Consider the following 17,908-nt stretch of genomic DNA (forward strand, 5'->3'; position numbering starts at 1 on the left):
GAGGCTGAAGCATAATTTAGGTGGAATAGATACGGTCATAAAAAATATCCTGTACACACAGAACACAGGACAGTCATTGCCCCTGAGGAGACAGTGAAGGGAATGTGACCAAAGGCAATGTTAAGGCAGACTTCAACTCTACAAATACAGCTTCATTCCTTAGGGAAAGCCAAGAAAGGACCAGAAATAAATATGACCATACATAGTATGAATGTTTGTTATATTATTTTTTTATAGTCACCTGAATATTTTAAGTTTCTCAGACCAAAAATAGGGAAAAAAGAAAAGCAACCTTACTTAAATGGCCTTTCCTAAAAAATAAAAAACTAGTGACCTAAAAAAATGACATGATGGTTTATATAGAAAAATAAAAGAATTGGTAAAAAAACTCCTAAAACTAATAGCAATTGTAGCAAGGTTGCAGGATACAAGAGTAATATACAAAAGTCAAATGCTTTCCTATATACCAGTAATGAACAAGTGGAATTTTAAATTAGAAACACAGTACCATTTGCATTAGCATCCAAAACAATTAAATACTTTGGTATAAATCTAATGAAATATGTACAAGAGTTATATGAGGAAAACTACAAAGCTCTGATGAATGAATTTAAAGAACTAAATAAATGGAGAGACAGCCCATGTTAATGGACAGGAAGTCTCAATATTGGCAAAATTTCATTTGTTCCCAAATTTATCTATAGATTCAATGCAATCCAATCTAAATCCCAGCAAGTTATATTGGGGAGACTGACAAACTGATCCTAAAGTTTATATGGAGAGGCAAAAGACCTGGAAGAGCCAACTCAATACTAAAGGAGAAGAATAAAGCTGGAGGACTGACACTACCCAACTTCAGGACTTACTTTGAAGCTACAATAGTCAAGACAGTGTGGTACTAATTTAAAAAAATTAGATAGATAGATCAATGGAACGGAATAAAGAGCTCAGAAATAGACCCACCTAAATATAGTCAACTGATCTTTCACAAAAGAGCCAAGGCAATACAATGGAGCAAATATAATCTTTGCAAAAAATGGTATTGGAACAACTAGGTATCTGCATGCAAAAAAAATGAATCTAAACATAGATACTACACCCTTAACAGAAACTAACTCAAAGGGATCACAGACTTAAGTGTAAAACACAAAACTATAAAACTTCCAGAAGACAACATAGGATAAAACCTAGATTATGGCAATTGGTTACAGTGATGACTTTTTAGATAAAATACCAAAGGCACAATTCATGTAAGAAATAATAGATAAACTGGACTTCATTAAAATTAAAAACTTCTGCCCTGTAAAAAATAATGTCAAGAAAATGAGAAAACAAGCCACAGACTGGAAGAAAAATATCTGCAAAAGATGTACGTGATAGAAGATTGTTACCCAAAATATACAAAGAACTCTTAAAACTCAACAATTAGAAAATGACCCAATTTAAAAATTGGTCAACGACCTTAACAGAGATCTCACCAAAAAAATATACACAAATGTCAAATAAGCTTATGAAAAGATGCTCCACAGCATATGTTATGAGGAATATGAAAATAAAAACAACAGTGAGATACCACCTACTACAGTGGTCAAAATTCAAAACACTGACAACACCAAATGCTGATGGAGGTTGTGGAGCAACAGGAATTCTCATTCATTGCTAGGGTAACGCATAATGGTACAGCCACTTTGGAAAACAGTTTGGTGGTTTCTTACAAAACTAAACATGATCTTACCATATGATCCACCAATTGAACTCCTTGGTATTCATCCAAAGGAGTTAAAAACTTATGTCCACACAAAAACCTGCACACAGATATTACAGCAGCTTTATTCATAACTGCCAAAACTTGAAAGCAACCAAGTAGGTGAATGGATAAATAAACTGTGGTATATCCGGACAACAGAATAGCATTCAGCACTAAAAAGAAATGAGCTATCAAACCATGAAAAAAATGGAGCAAACTTAAATGCATATTACTAGGTGAAAGAAGCTAATCTGAAAAGGCTACATACTATATGATTCCAACTATATGATGTTCTAGAAAAGGTAAAACTGTGGAGACAATAAAAAGATGAATGATTGCCAGGGGCTGGGGAGGGGAGAAGAATTAATAGATGGAGCACAGAGGATTTTTAGGGCACTGAAAATACTGTGTATGACACTATAATGATGGATACATGTCATTATACATTTATTCAAACCTCACAGAATTTACAACACCAAGAATGAACCTGACATAAACTATGACTGTGAGTGATACAATGTGTCAATGTAGGCTCATCCTTGGCAACAAAGGAACCATTCTGGTGAGTGATATTGATAATGGGGGAGACTATATATGTATGGAGGCAGGGGGTAAATGAGAAATCTCTGTATCTTACTCTCAACTTTGCTGTGAACTTAAAACTGCTCTAAAAATAAAGTTGAAAATTTAAAAAAATACAAATAATGACTTACTAGTGTACCACCATGCTTTCACAGCTACTCATTAACTTTGAAAAGTCCCAATCAAAAGTCCATAATGGGGACTTCCCTGGTGGTGCAGTGGTTAAGAATTTGCCTGACAATGCAGGGGACACAGGTTTAAGTCCTGGTCTGGGAAGATCCCACATGCCACAGAGCAACTAAGCCCGTGTGTCACAACCACTGAGCCTGTGCTCTAGAGCCTGCGAGCCATGACTACTGAGCCCACGTGCCACAACTACTGAAGCAGCCCACGTGCCTAGAGCCCATGTTCTGCAACAAGAGAAGCCACCATAATGAGAAGCCCGCGCACCGCAACAAAGAGTAGACCCCACTCGCTACAACTAGAGAAAGCCCGCGCGCAGTAACGAAGACCCGACGCTGCCAAAAATAAATAAATTTATTTAAAAAAAGAAGTCCAGGGCTCCCCTGGTGGCGCAGTGGTTGGGAGTCCGCCTGCCGATGCAGGGGACACGGGTTCATGCCCCCGGTCTGGGAAGATCCCACATGCCCCGGAACGGCTGGGCCCGTGAGCCGTGGCCGCTGAGCCTGCGCGTCCAGAGCCTGTGCTCCGCAACGGGAGAGGCCACGGCAGTGAGAGGCCCGCGTACCGCAAAAAAAATAAAAATAAAAAAATAAAAAAAGAAGTCCATAATGCAATACTACCACACACACACACACACACACACACACACACACAGTCCTTCTTTCATAATCTCATACATAAAGAAGTTTCACCGCAGAGCAGCACAACTATCCAACAGAAAACTCTGCAGATACAATAATTAAGGGCCCAGGATTGCATCTACCATTGAACCACTAGCTCACTATCACTTTAGAGAGCTTCTGATGGTATTTAATGTCTGCTTACAGATGAAATGTGACACATCCCACCCAGCATTTCATGTTAAGGTGAAGAATGTCCATATAAAGAGCGCTGAGCTGGGTGCTCTAAACAGAAAAACTCCCTTATTTCCAGGGTGTTGATGACATGGATGAGAGCCAAGCAGAGCATCAACACCCAACATGCAAAATGGGATAAAGCCACTCTGGCTCCAGGAGATACAGAGAAAAGAGAAGCAGATTAATGCTCCCAGGACACTTCTGCTTTCCCCAGAAGAGTCCTTTCTAGAAGTTTCTCATAAATCCTTGCAGGAAACACTGTAAAGGGCTTGACCTCTCCAGCCTGGGGCAGCCTACACAGTAGAATCAGATGTGTGTGGATTCAATTCTACATCTTCTCCTTAATACTTGTACAATTCTGTGCAAATTATGCAAGCTCCCTTGAGCCTTGCCTTTCACATATGAAATGTGGTGAGAAGACGTAATTCCCAAGGACACAGTGACAGTTCAGGTTTATCAGGTTGATCCAGGTTTTATCTCCTGGCTTGTAATAGGCATTCCATATTGGCTCCCTGTTCCTCCCAGTGGGAAAGAGGTAATGAATAATTAAGCCAAACTCTCAAGACATTGAGACAGACAGCTTATCTCCCCCAGGCCAAACTGTCGAAAGACTGGACATCCTCACATTAGCGCACCATCTATAAGTGCAATTGAGTGCTTGTGTTGTGCCTAGCTCGGTGCTAAACTTTCCATACTTCCTGCTATTTATAATAATTGTTACTAATTATCCCTATTTTATACATATGGCAATCACTTAATCCAAGTTCATACTGCTACTAAAATAGAAATCGCAGATGTAAATCCACTATTTGTAACTCTAGGATATACGCACCCTGAGCACACCATTGTTCCATCATTATTAAAGGTAAAACAAGGAAGGAAACTCTAGAATCACTTTTGGAGAAAACTGCATCCACACAGGGCTTCGAGTTAGTACACTATTTCCTTATATGAAAACTAAACTCTGTTTCTTACACTCAAGCTCTGAGACTAAGAGTCTGACATACAGACTTGGTCAGAATTTACCTCTGCCAAAGTGAATTCTTGACAGCTAACAGCTGTAGTCTGATGCTGAGCTGTGCTTGCTACATCACTTCTGAAAATGCAGTCAACATTAGGTGGCAGAGCTTCCAATCGATCATGCCAGAAAAAGATACTTATCTTGAATCTGCTCATTTTCTTTGCCAAGTAGAAAAGCAATTATCTGCACCAATACAAAATATAACTGCCTGTGCATAATACACATAAGAAGAAGAGATGATTTTAATCAGAAACTGGAAGTCAAAATTATAAACTTACCATACTGAATGTATAATAGAAAGGGATTAGTACCTCCGTGAAGTTTCTATTAATTTCTGCTCTTTGGAGGAAAATCATAAATGGAAAAGGCTTAAATCAACTAAGGTGTGGGTAAATAGCATAGCTTCACCCTATCATGGGCAAACGTACTCTTAAGTCACCTATCCATTTTTCTTAAATATGAGAATTCTACCAGAATTACAAAAATGTGTAAAGAAAATTTTATATGATACAATCTTAAACGACAAAGAGAAGATACTGAGCTTTCACAAATATGCAGGATTCATTTACGGTAAAAACTCAGAACTACTGCTTTTTTATTCTCAAAAGTGTAATCATTAATAGCAAGTGGTTTGAATTTTTAAATCTTCACTCTTTTTTTTTTTTTTTTTAAATCTTCCACTCTTTAATAAGATGTGCCATCTGGCTTTATGATCAGAGTTTTCTTACCTATAAATCTAAAAAAAATGAGATGAGCCTGCTTTGCACTTGTTGCCCTCCTTACAGGAGTCAGGCCCTTGGCATCTCTCCCAAGTTCCTCCATGACGGGGCTCCTGCCTACCTTCCTAGCCTTGTCTCCACTACTCATGTCCTGTGCTGCCTGTAGTTACACACACACACACACACATGCACACTTTGCAGGTTCAGGCCTCTGGGTCCTCCCTCCTGCTGTGCTTTATACATGGAAGACAGCCCTCCCTCCCTTTAGTTCATCTTCTCAGCTGTTAAGACTCAGTTTATGCCAAACCTCCCAGGCTGGCTGAGGTATCCTATCCTGTGAATCCCACAATTCAGGGTACACACATTGATCATCACACTTGCCACCCTCAGTAAGATTATCTTTTTCTCTGTATGACTTCCCCACTGGGGTGTAAACTTATCCATGCTGGCCCAATCAGAATCTCTGTTTTTGAGAATCTGGAGTCAGAACACATTAATTCCAGTCCATCTTTAACAGAGAATTGAACTGAGAGGTTACATGAAGCTAGGACTGAGGCAGCCCTGCAACTCACCAAATTAAGAAAAGTCAGTCTTTAAGAAGAGGAGGAAAGGACAACAACATGGATTTTAAAAAGCAAAAGAGAGACCATGAACCCTCCAAAATGTAAAAAAGAAATGTTTTGAGTTTGCCAGTTCCTGTGTCCAGAAATCAGGTTCAATACCCTGACTGGGGTGCCATTAGAGTCCAGTGTACCTTTCTAATGAAAACTTCAATTTTCTTAAACAAGTTCTTTAAAAATTTTGTTCTTTGTAAGCAAATGATCCCTATGACATCTGTATATAGTGTTTAATAAATGTTTATTAATCAAATGAATCAACAAACTGTCTCTGAAGAGTCAACAGGTATCAGTTTGCAAATGCACAGCTTTGATGACCTCTATGATGGTTGAGGGCAAAATATGTGTAAACTTTAACCTTTTTTGCTATTGATATTTCTCATCAATACATTTGACTTAAGTTCCAAAGACTTAAGTAGTCAAGAATTCAAGATGGAAAAGGAAAACAAAAATAGCCGAATGCACACCAGTGAAATCTCCTCCACAGTCTGCCTAGTCACTCACGAGGGTAGCCCATTATCGTATCTCACTTCAGGGTCAGCCTCTGACTCTCATACAACTTCAAACTACATGCACGCTGATGGAGTGCAGTGATTAAAAGAGAAAAGGAAAAGTGACAGCATCGTTTCATAAGAGTTTGGCCAATAGTCAGAGAGAGTGCCAAATGACCTGAGACCACCTGTCTCACTTGTGTCGTTTCACAGATAAGAAAAACAAACATCCAGGGAAGTAAAATAACTGGCCCAAGGAGCAGAGCAAATCAGAATCAGAGCAGAACTCAACTTCCCCCCAACCAGGCCATGGCTCCTTACACTACCGTGCGTTTCTTTACGTCCAGCCCAACCTGGGAAACCGCTCTTCTCTTTCAAAGGATTCAGCAATTCTACAATGTTCAGATTTTTCAAAAACAGCAATGAGGACAATGATACAAGTTTTATTGTTCAAGACATGTACTCAGTCGTCAACTATTGATATCATCACACATGTATTTTCTGCTTAAAAATATCTGCAGATTGGTACCCAATCTTGACTTATCTTAATGGTTTACCTATCCGTTGTGGCTATAAATTATGTGCCATAAGGAAGAGAGAAACAAAGAACACTCTACAGTGTTGGTGGGAATGTAAATTGGTACAGCCACTATGGAGAACAGTATGGAGGTTCCTTAAAAACTGAAAATAGAGCTGCTATATGATCCTGCAACCCCACTCCTGGGCATGTATCTGGAGAAAACCATAATTTGAAAAGATACATGCACCCCAGTGTTCATTGCAGCACTATTTACAATAGGCAAGATATGGAAGCAATTCATCTATTGACAGATGAATGGTTAAAAGAAGATGTAATAGATTTATACAATGGAATATTACGCAGCCATAAAAAAGAAAGAAATATTGCCACTTGCAGCAATATGGACGGATGTAGAAGTTATCATACTAAGTGAAGTAAGCCAGACAGAGAAAGACAAATATCATATGATATCGCTTACATGTGTAATCTAAAAAAAGAAATGAGACAAATGAACTTTATATACATAACAGAAATAGACCCACAGACATAGAAAAAAAACTTATGGCTACCAAAGAGGAAAGGGGCAGGGAGGGATAAATTAGGAGTTTGGGATTAACAGATACACACTACTATATATAAAATAGATAACCAAAAAGGACCTACTGTATAGAACAGGGAGCTAAACTTAATATTTTATAATAGCCTACAAGGGAAAAGAATCTGAAAAAATAGATATATATGTATATATAACTGAATCACTTTTCTGTACACCTGAAACTAACACAACATTGTAAATCAACTATACTTCAATTTAAAAACTTTTTAATTAAAAAATTTAAAGAAGAGAGAAACAACCTGTATTGAGGATACAGTCTCTTCCTGACTCCACGTGAAAACTAAAAGTGCAGTTTTATAATTAAATAAACAACCTTTTAAATCAAATTTTTTCGTCATAAATGCAGTATGGATCGTAATTCCTTTCATAAAGTGATATTCCTTTCACAAAGAAAAATTACTTAAGGGAACCAAAGGTAAAGTACAAAAAGAAATCCAGGATAAAGACTTAACTGTCAGGAAATAGAAGCTCTACCACTTGAAAACTGAAACACATTGGTTGGTTATTCATTAAGAACTGAGGGCATGTCTAGCTCTTAACATAAGACACAAACATTCCTTCCCTCCGTCCAACTCTGGCTGGTTGTTTGCATGTGGTTGGTTTTTTTTTTTTTTTTCTGAATTATGATATAATTAATTGCCTTCATCCCCTAAAAACCCATACTATGTTCCCTTTACCAATCCTTTTGGAGGTTAAATCATTAAAAGCAAATCTTTAATGCCAGGTTCCTCACGGAGACTGCTGCTTAGGGTGATTTCAAAATCAATATGTATTTTCTAGATTATATATAAAGTAGTAAAGAGCATGGTTTGAATAATGTGAATAGCATTAATAATTCATAAATCTACAACATGAAACACACCTTCCTATATGGCTATAAGGTCATCAATCTAAAACGCTAGTAAATTGTCTTTATTATTTGATTTTCAACCTAATGGTTTGTTTATTAAAGTGATGCTTTATTCAATAGTAATTCTAAATACATCAAAAATTTTTAATTAAAAAAAGTCCGCTGTTAGTCTCAGCAACTAAAAATAACTTTACACATGCAACTTATAATGAGGATGGTATCCATCAGGTAAGAATAAGTGTAGGGGCTTCCCTGGTGGCGCAGTGGTTAAGAATCCTGCAGGGGACAGACACGGGTTCGAGCCTTGGTCCGGGTAGATCCCACATGCCGTGGAGCAACTAAGCCCGTGTGCCACAACTACTGAGCCTGCACGCTAGAGCCCACAAGCCACAACTACTGAGTTCACGTGCTACAACTACTAAAGCCCGCGCGCCTAGAGCCCATGCTCTGCAACAAGAGAAGCCACTGTGATGAGAAGCCCACGCACCACAACAAAGAGTAGCCCCCGCTCACCGCAACTAGACAAAGCCCAAAGCGCAGCAATAAAGACTCAATGCAGCCAAAAATAAATGAATAAAATAAATAAATTTATATAAAAAAAGAAGTGTTAACACAGGCATTCTGCTTTCCTGCTAAACGTCGATGAAATCCATCTTTGCTACAAGAATGTTTCTTTCTTTTACAGTCATTTTCCTCTAAAATACTGTAAGCTTATAAAAAGAGAGAAAATAAGTAAATATCATAAACAAATCAAATCAAGACTATACCACTTTCATAAATACAGCAAAGGAAAAGTGACCACTATAAAAAGATTTCTAAACAGTAATTCTTCCACACTGTCTTTGGCATAAAATAAGCATGCTGGTAGGGATATAGCCCTACCATTTATGAAAAGCCACAACTAATAGCCGTGTTAAGCTCTTTTCATGTATTCACTCATTTGTTCCTCACAATAAGCTCATAGAGCACCGTTTGTGTACTTTTTCAAGCATTTACATTTTTAACATTGTCACATTTAATCTAGAAAACATAGTAGCAGTTCAAAACATGTGGCAGACAATTTTCAGAGCAACAAACTGGGAATCCCACCAAATTATCTGAAACCATATTGCCTAGTGTAGAATAATGTTCCCATGAAAGAATTATTTATGTATCCCCTGAGTGTTTACAATGTTAAGATGAACTGATACTGCTTTTACTGCAATCACTCCACAACCTCTCAGCAGGCTACATTAAAAAAGATAAATTAAAAAAAAAAAATTAGCTGGATGACAGCAGCTTTAACTAAAAGAGCAAAGAAATTGGCAGCGGACTCCCTACAACACCCTAAGGGCCCTACCTGTGTTCTGCAAAAGAAGGGAAAGATGTTTGGTGTCCTTGAAGTCACCCAGGCTCTAACCTGCACAGGACAGAGGTTGAGTATCCAATGGTGACTGATGAGCTGATAGGAAACCATGAGGCCTGGCATCCTCTTCTAAGAGCCTACTGTGGCAGTGACAAAATTGAATTTTCTCTTTCAACATATGTCCCCATGAATCCAATTGGAAAGCAGATGCCTAAGCTTGATAGCTCTACACTGAGCAAGGAAAGAACTTATCCACTGACTGAAATTCACAGGGGATAGAATATTGCCAAGAGCCGGTACCCAGTCAAGATTAAGCAGAATGAACCAGGGGCTGTCAGCAGTTAGGAACTCTACCAACTGCTATCCATAAATTAAAAGGAATTTTGCTTCTTAGCACGTGATTTATTTGGAAGAGGTTTTTAGTGCTAAGTTCTGAACGAAGCCAAGAAACACTTTACTGAAATGATCCATTTTAGTGCTGAGTTCAGTTCAAGAAGCAAAGCAGATTTCAATAAGCTTTCAGGCAAACTCATCAAAGTAATACCTGCTTTACCATATACTCTGGGTCTGGTTCAGATGGAATAACATCACTCTCAACTAATGGTTAGGAAGTAGTGACAGAAAAAACTCTCTTTTAATTCTCTATCCACATAAGAGAATACCTCTCTGGTAAGTTCCATGTTTAAGAAAAGCTACTTTAAAAGAACTTGAGGGCTTCCCTGGTGGCGCAGTGGTTGAGAGTCCGTCTACCGATGCAGGAGACGCGGGTTCGTGCCCCGGTCCGGGAAGATCCCACATGCCGTGGAGTGGCTGGGCCCGTGAGCCATGGCCGCTGAGCCTGCGCGTCCGGAGCCTGTGCTCCACAACGGGAGAGGCCACAACAGTGAGAGGCCCACGTACCACAAAAAAAAAAAAAAAGAACTTGAGAGCCCATCTTGGGTAAATCAACCCACCAAAGAACGTTAAAGGCAGATTAATGATGCTATCCCAATAAACACAGTTCAAAATTAAGAAGCCTGATAACACTAACTGACAGTTCTTTTGGAAAATTACTTATTTATTTAAGTTTTTAAAAATAAATTTCCCACTATTTTCATCCTTCCTATAGCAAAACAGCAGCATTTGTTCACCCTTCCCAGGAAAATGTGTCCTCCATAGGAAGACAGATGCCTGCAGCAATCACCCACCTCCCTTCTCCAGTGCCTTCCCAGCCACTAAGCAAGTCTGCAGTTCAGTCACACCAGGAGGCACTACAGGGTCTTAGTAAAAGCTATGGTCAGTTCAGCATATTAAAAAGAAATTGACAAGCTATGAAAAAGCTCAGGCATGTATGGGCCAAAGGTAACAAGAGAGGATACCCTTTGGATATTGGGTCCAAGTGATAGAATCATGGGTGTAAACAGTGTTTAAGTTGTTTAATAAGAAATAACTTTAACAATAATTATGCTAGTAGGTTTGGTCAGTTGTCTTTATAAAATACAGCCTGAGAGCTACTGCTTTCTTAGCTCCACCACCATCATGTGCCAAAACGTCATAGTGATCTGGCTGCAGCCACCTAAGAACTACACCTGAAGACTGAAGTATTTACACCACTGAAGAAGAGAGAGAATTCCATAGCAAAATGTGGCCCAGCTCATCTTTAAACAAAGCAATGGAAATGAGGAAAAATGATCCGCAGCAATGAAAGAATGTACAAAGTCTCTTTAAAGTAAGACCTTAGCCCATACCTACTTCCAGAGGGTGGCTTGTGTTCTTAAGGTGGATTCATCACTGAGCTTTACACTTACATTAAGAGACTTGAAAGTAGGGGAGGGGATTTATTAATATGAACCCACAAACTTCACTTTTAACTGTGGGAGGTATTTTCTGTGTAGATCTCTTAGTTTACTCCACCCCTCTTTCATTTGGTCATTTCATTTTTTTAAAGCACTAACTGAGTTAGATTGAAAACGGCCCATCTGAGATCAGTCAACCAGAAAGGTGTGTAAAATGGTGGGGGGATAACCCAATTATTCATCAGTAATTCAGGCTTTCAACAGAGATTTTTTTCCTGTCACCTGAAAATCTCATTTCACAAACTTACTAAGCTTCTTTCAAAGCTTACATGAGGCTGTTAATAATGATCTGAAACACATTTGCCCTGCTCAGAGGAATTTAATCTACAAAGCATTTCTTACTTTAGGGAAAAAGAATACAATGCAAGGTCTACAGAAGTAAAGCATTAAAACGACACTTGTGAAAGATCAGTGACTCATTCCGCCAGTGAAGGTCAAAATATTTATATGCTTCCTTAAGTCCTCTGAAATAATTTAATTATCTAACAGTTTCACTTTAGTGCCAACCTGTTCTCTAACCCTAAACCTGTCTTAGTTTCTTGATTTGCATGCCTCCGTGCAAGGTACACAAGAAAAACTTTTAAGACACACTGAAGTGAAAAATATGACCGCTGTCTTACCCACAAAGGTAGGAAACGAGCCCATTTTAGTAAAAATATCATGATCATCATCCAGCTAAGTTCCAGGAGGGCAGAGCTCTGTTTACTTCACTGCCATATATTCCCAGCACCTAAAACATTACTTGGCACATAGGAGGCATTCAGTAAATACTGACAAATGAATGATTCGTGACAGATGCTGCAGAGCAAGAGAAGAGGAAAAGAGAAAGAATTTATTGAGCCAAGAACTGTCTTCAACACCAACCATAATCACTGTCACTTAAATGTGAAATCAATCAAGTCTCTATATGAAAAATGACTACATATAGTTACAGATATAGGTATGAGTTACGAGGATAAGAGTTCAGGCAGAATTCACTGAGTTTTCTAAGGTGAAAGGGAAAATGTGTCCATGCGTGAATGAACTGGATATAATGAAGAGGGTAGGGAGAAGGAAGGTTTACATACCAAACATTTCTCATTGCACATGGAACAACTGAGTAAAAGGTGGCATCAACTGAAATTTCATCTGATTCCAGAGTGTATACCCTACGTCCTAGGTTCTTCATTGTACTTGCTACCCATAAGCCAATCACTAAGTCACATAGAAAAACAGGAAACTAAATAAATGACTTGCAGTAGGATTTTGGAATTCTCCTGTATTTGGTAACTACAGAAAATGTTTAACCTGATAGTATTTAGTCCAATTTTTTGACAGCCTAATGCCATGCATGCAATGTAAATACATATTAGCAAATAGTTTCAAAGTTCAAGCAAAAAAAATCTCACACAAACTCATCCCTTGCCTGCATACTGCAGGTTCACCAGTTTCAGGATACATCCTGGTGTTTAGAAACTCACACAGGAATAATAATATTCATAATACTAAGCTACTACTAATGATGCTGTGGGCTGCCACACTGGCTACTGTGGGCCAGGCACCTATTTACATGTTTATTATGCAGGCTATAGCTTTGAGTCCTGACAAGCAATCTGAGAGTGAGGTGCCATGATTAGTTCCACCTTTTGGAGATAAGAAAACTGAGGCTCACAGAGATAAAATAACTTGTCTAGGATCAAGTGAAGGAGCCATGATTTAAACACTGTCTGCAGAGATCTTCAGAACTAAAATAACATTGCCTCTTTGAACTTTTATTTTCTTTACCTGATCACCTTCTGACAAAAGGACACACACAGTTTTTTAAAATAATTTTGATGCTAATCAAATTTATAGTCAAATATATGACACCTTTCCTTTCCAAAGGAAGAAAATACATGACAACTTTCCCCTCCAAGAAAGGATAATGGTCTTTCTTGCCCACAAACATGTTAACTTACTAAGACCCCGACCAGTTCCAGTTGTCCTATGTACTGCTCTCCAGGCATAATTCTTTCTAAAACAGGCTGGTGCTCGGAGTTAAAAAAAAAAAAAGCATGTCATTTAATTCAATGTATTAGTACCAACACCCTATATCGAAGTAAGTCAGAAGGTGCCTCATTTGTTGACCCAAGGATGGCTGCAAGAATCTTCTACCCCCGAGAGTTCAACAGGGAGGCCAGCTCCACAGAGCATGGAACAAGTGTCCTGCCTCCTTCCCAAAGCCAAGTCCTCAACCGGGAAGCTGGACTTCAGAGCATAACAAACAGGCAAAAGCAAAGGATTAGGGGTCAAACAGCCTGAGTTCCAATCCTGATGCTACCACTTACTAACTATGCAAATGTTTTTTTGTTTGTTTGTTTTTTTGCGGTATGCGGGCCTCTCACTGCTGTGGCCTCTCCCGTTGCAGAGCACAGGCTCCGGACGCGCAGGCTCAGCAGCCGTGGCTCACAGGCCCAGCCGCTCCGCAGCATGTGGGATCTTCTCGGACCGGGGCACGATCCCGTGTCCCCTGCATCGGCAGGCGGACTCTCAACCACTGCGCCACCGGTGGCCCCTATGCAAATGTTTTAAATGATCATTTAACTTCTTCCATATCCACCTAATAATGCAAACTGTAAGGTTTACCCTACACGAAAGTTGTGATGGCTGCATGGGATAACATGTGGGAAATGCCAGCCCACCTCCTGGTACATAGTGGATGGATCACAGATACAAAGTTTTCTTCCCCTCCTGAAAGACCTTCTTCACTGGAGTGCTGGAGCTGACTCACACTGGCTTGCTAGAGATGACTATTAAATTTTCAGAAATTTTGCAGGCCAGTTATTAAATACAGCCATTATTGAAAATTAAATAACTATAATAAATCATACGTATGTAAATATATTGTATATATTAATATATATCTTAAAATAATTCTATAAACTTAAATCATGCTAAAAACAAAGGTAATAAGTACTCAAGGCTCATCACTTCCTAATTAGTTTCCTTCATTTTACTGTTATCTATGCTCTTGAGGTTACTACATATATTGTCCATTGAGCAGTGGAAACGCTTCATGATGGTGAGCTATGGCACACCTCTCCCAACTCCATGTTCAGCAATGTCACATTTGTAGCTTCAAATCAGCTACATGGTAAGAGTATTTACATGGAAATTGGCCAACACCAGTCAGGATTTACTTTCTCTGGAGAGCCAGTTATTAAGCATTTACCAGTGCACCACTGGTATTCATACTTCATCTTATTCCTTTCTGCTCCTGCACCTTCCATCTCTACTCTCTACAAGTTATCTACCTACATACACACACGCGTTAAATTTAAAATAAAAATGAAAACAAAAACCTAACACCCCTGGAGTTAACATCCTTTGCCCCATTCCTTCATTACCAAATTTACTGAAAATATTCTATTTATGCTTAATTCCAATACTTTCTTACCACCTACTCAATAATTTATTCATTTCACAAATATTTGAGCAACTACTCTTGGCCAGACACTATGAAAAGAACTGGGAATACAAATGTGATCAGAAGCCGACATGGTCCCCGCCCTGATGGAACTCAGTCACACTGCAGCCTGACCTTTGTCCTTCCTTGAAAGTCTGTAATGTGCGATTAACTCTTGTTTTTTCTCCTCCTCTGCCTTCCTTAAAAAAATTTACAATTTCCCCAAATATTCTGTCTTCTTTTCCTTCATGCCGTGTTATGGAAAAAGTCAAGATATCCTCAAGGTTTTGACTATTTACCTCTCTGCTTTCTTGCTCAGGAATTTCAAGCATCCCTGTGATTTTATCCTTTCCCAAACTTATTTTTCCTCTAGCCTTTCCATCTCAGTAACTGACACCACCACGCACCCAACTATTGAAGCCAGAAACACAAACAGCCTTGTTTCCTGCCTTTCCCTCACCCCTCACCCCAAACATCAGCAAGTCCTGTTAGATGTATATCCAAAACTTATCCCAAATCCACTATATCCCTCCACCTCAGTCTCTATCAGCCTCGGCCAAGACCCTTTCTTTTCCCCTCAGTCTGTATGAAAGTCTCCCTGCTTTACTCTTGCCCCTTAATCATCCGCTACAAGAAGCCAGAGTGAACATTCTTAATGTAACCATTTTCCTCCACATTAAACAACAACAACGATAACAAACAGAACCCTCCAAAGTCTCCCTTTTCCACTCAAAATAAAATCCAAACTCACTTCCATGGCCAACACACCCTTCCCCATCTGGGCCTGCCCACCCCCTGAGCTCACCCCTTCCAAACCCCACTTGCTCGTTTCCCCAAGTCTGGAAGCCTGTGCCCAGATCCGAGCAGGGCTAGCTCCTCCACTCATCCAGGAGGATTCTGTGGGCCTTTCCTGACCAACCAACATGGAGTTGCTCCAGCCAGGCCCACCCACCACTCTCCACCACACTGTTCATTCTTTGTTGGTTATTTAGTGTGTGTCCTCCTCTACGGGAAGGGAAGCTACACAGGGGCAAGGACCCTGTCTTCCTTATTCACCAGGATATCCCTGGTGCCGGGAACATGCCAGGCACGTGGTAGACACTCAATAGATCTTTGTTGAAGAACGAATAAATGGAGCACGATCCAAAAGACAGGTTTCCGCAGGAATAATCGGAAACAAAGACCCAGAAAAGAGGGAGTTTTCTGGGACTGCACAGAAGAATAAGAATAGCAATCTGCTGTTTAACCGCTAATCGTATGAGTCAAATTTCCATCTTTATTAAATTCTGACTTGCCCATGGCTTGAGCTATTTTAGAGGCAAGCTAATTTAATGAGTTCTGATAAATCTATGTTAATTTTCATGGCTAGGTCAAAAGATTCAAAAAAAGAGAGAAAATCCTTTAAAGTTTTTCCTGTACCCTGGGAGATCAGCTCGGTGCTCTGTGACCACCTACAGGGGTGGGATAGGGAGGGTGGGAGGGAGATGCAAAAAGGAGGGGATATGGGGGTATACGTATACGTATAGCTGATTCACTTTGTTATAAAGCAGAAACTAACATACCATTTTAAAGCAATTATCCTCCAATAAAGATGTTTTTTTTAAAAAAAAAAAAAAAGATTTTCCTGTACCCTCAAAAACATTTCTGAGAGGCAGTGTCCCCTGGGCTTACTCCCATACTTGTGCTGTAATAAATTCCTATCACACACCAAGAGCAGGGAGAGACGGAGCAGCAGAAGGTAGAGCTATCCTCCCCCAGAAAACTGAGGGGCCTTGCTCTCTGATGCCCAGGGCTCTTCCCTGTTGGAGGCTCTTCCAATAGGGAAGCAGCAATATGTCTGCACTTCTCAATGGAGGCTTCAGAGCCTCACCCTCTCCTTCTAAATAACAGCAGACAGCAGGGCTTCTACTTGCTTCTTCCAGCTACTCCTTTTTCATCTGATCTAATATAAGGAAGGAATGGAAAGAAGAGAAGGAAGGAGGCAGGAGGAAGGGAGATGGGGAAGGAAAAAGAAAGAAGGAGGGAAACAAGTGTGGGCGGGTGTCACAAAGAACCCACTCGGTGCTTCACTTCTCTAGCGATTCCCCTGCAACAGGTGATGCTGGATGGTGAAAACATGCAAGGTCAAGGAGCACAGCCCAGTACCTCATCAAGGACCACACAGCTCGAGGAGACACAGGGAATCCACTGCTCTTGGGTTCAGGTGGCAATGGAGTATGGCAGCCACCCCAAGCTCCTTTGTGAGGGAACCGCTGCTGCTTCCCGTTCTCCCGGAGAGGGTGCGCGGGCGGTGCGGTGGGCAGGGAGCTCCCGGGCCGCTGTGGGCTGCGCTGATGGACGACCCCATTGCTCCTAATTGTACATGGAATGGAGGGGAAACAAAGTCAGACAGAATGATAAGACCTGCAACAAGGAACAGCAATCCCTTGTCCCATCGCCAAGCCCTGTTCCATGGAAGCAACCGTCCACAAGTCTTTTAGCTCTTCTGTTTCTGGTATTCATCACGATATTTTTAAAATAAGATTAAATTATAATATTATTTCTAATTTTAGAACTTGTCTTATTGAGTTGCTACCATAGAAGATGAGGACTCAGTCCCTTTTACGTGGTCACCAATACGCAAACACACACACACACACACACACATTCACAACCCACCCTCTTCTCATCTTCCACATATATTTCTCTCATAATAAATATAATTTGAATTCTCCTAACTCAGTTGAAGTGATATTCGGGATTTACATTATTATGGTCTTGTGAAATGTTTTTCACAGCTGATCCACCCCAATGTATTCTCACATTTTCCTTCGTGAATCTTCTGAGATGATATAATTCATAACCACCAGCTGGGCAAAACTTTTAAAGTCTGATACTATCAAGTGATGGGGAGAATGTGGAACAAAGGGGATTCTCATCCACTGCTGCACTCCAGTCATTTCAAAAGCAATGTCTCTTGCTCACAGTGAACAAGTGAAATCACAGTTCACAGTGAGATCAACACAGTGAACATGGATGCATCTGTGGCCCCAGCAATACTTCTGTGGTTATGCCCCAGGAAGGACGTGCACACAAAGGTTACCTGAAGCATGCTATATAAT

At 40.0% G+C, this 17,908-nt stretch overlaps 1 protein-coding gene across 1 annotated transcript in view; it reads right to left on the bottom strand.

The window, feature by feature from the left end:
- TMTC1 (transmembrane O-mannosyltransferase targeting cadherins 1) overlaps window positions 1-17,908 on the bottom strand; it is a 257,619-nt gene that overhangs the window by 207,052 nt on the left and 32,659 nt on the right. Inside the window, exon 5 of the mRNA XM_060024531.1 lies at window positions 16,953-17,159. Within this exon, the coding sequence (XP_059880514.1) occupies window positions 16,953-17,159 (207 nt within the window). The remainder of the gene's footprint in view (window positions 1-16,952; window positions 17,160-17,908) is intronic.

Source organism: Delphinus delphis, chromosome 11, assembly GCF_949987515.2.
Source record: "Delphinus delphis chromosome 11, mDelDel1.2, whole genome shotgun sequence".
Classification (NCBI taxonomy): Eukaryota; Metazoa; Chordata; class Mammalia; order Artiodactyla; family Delphinidae; genus Delphinus; species Delphinus delphis.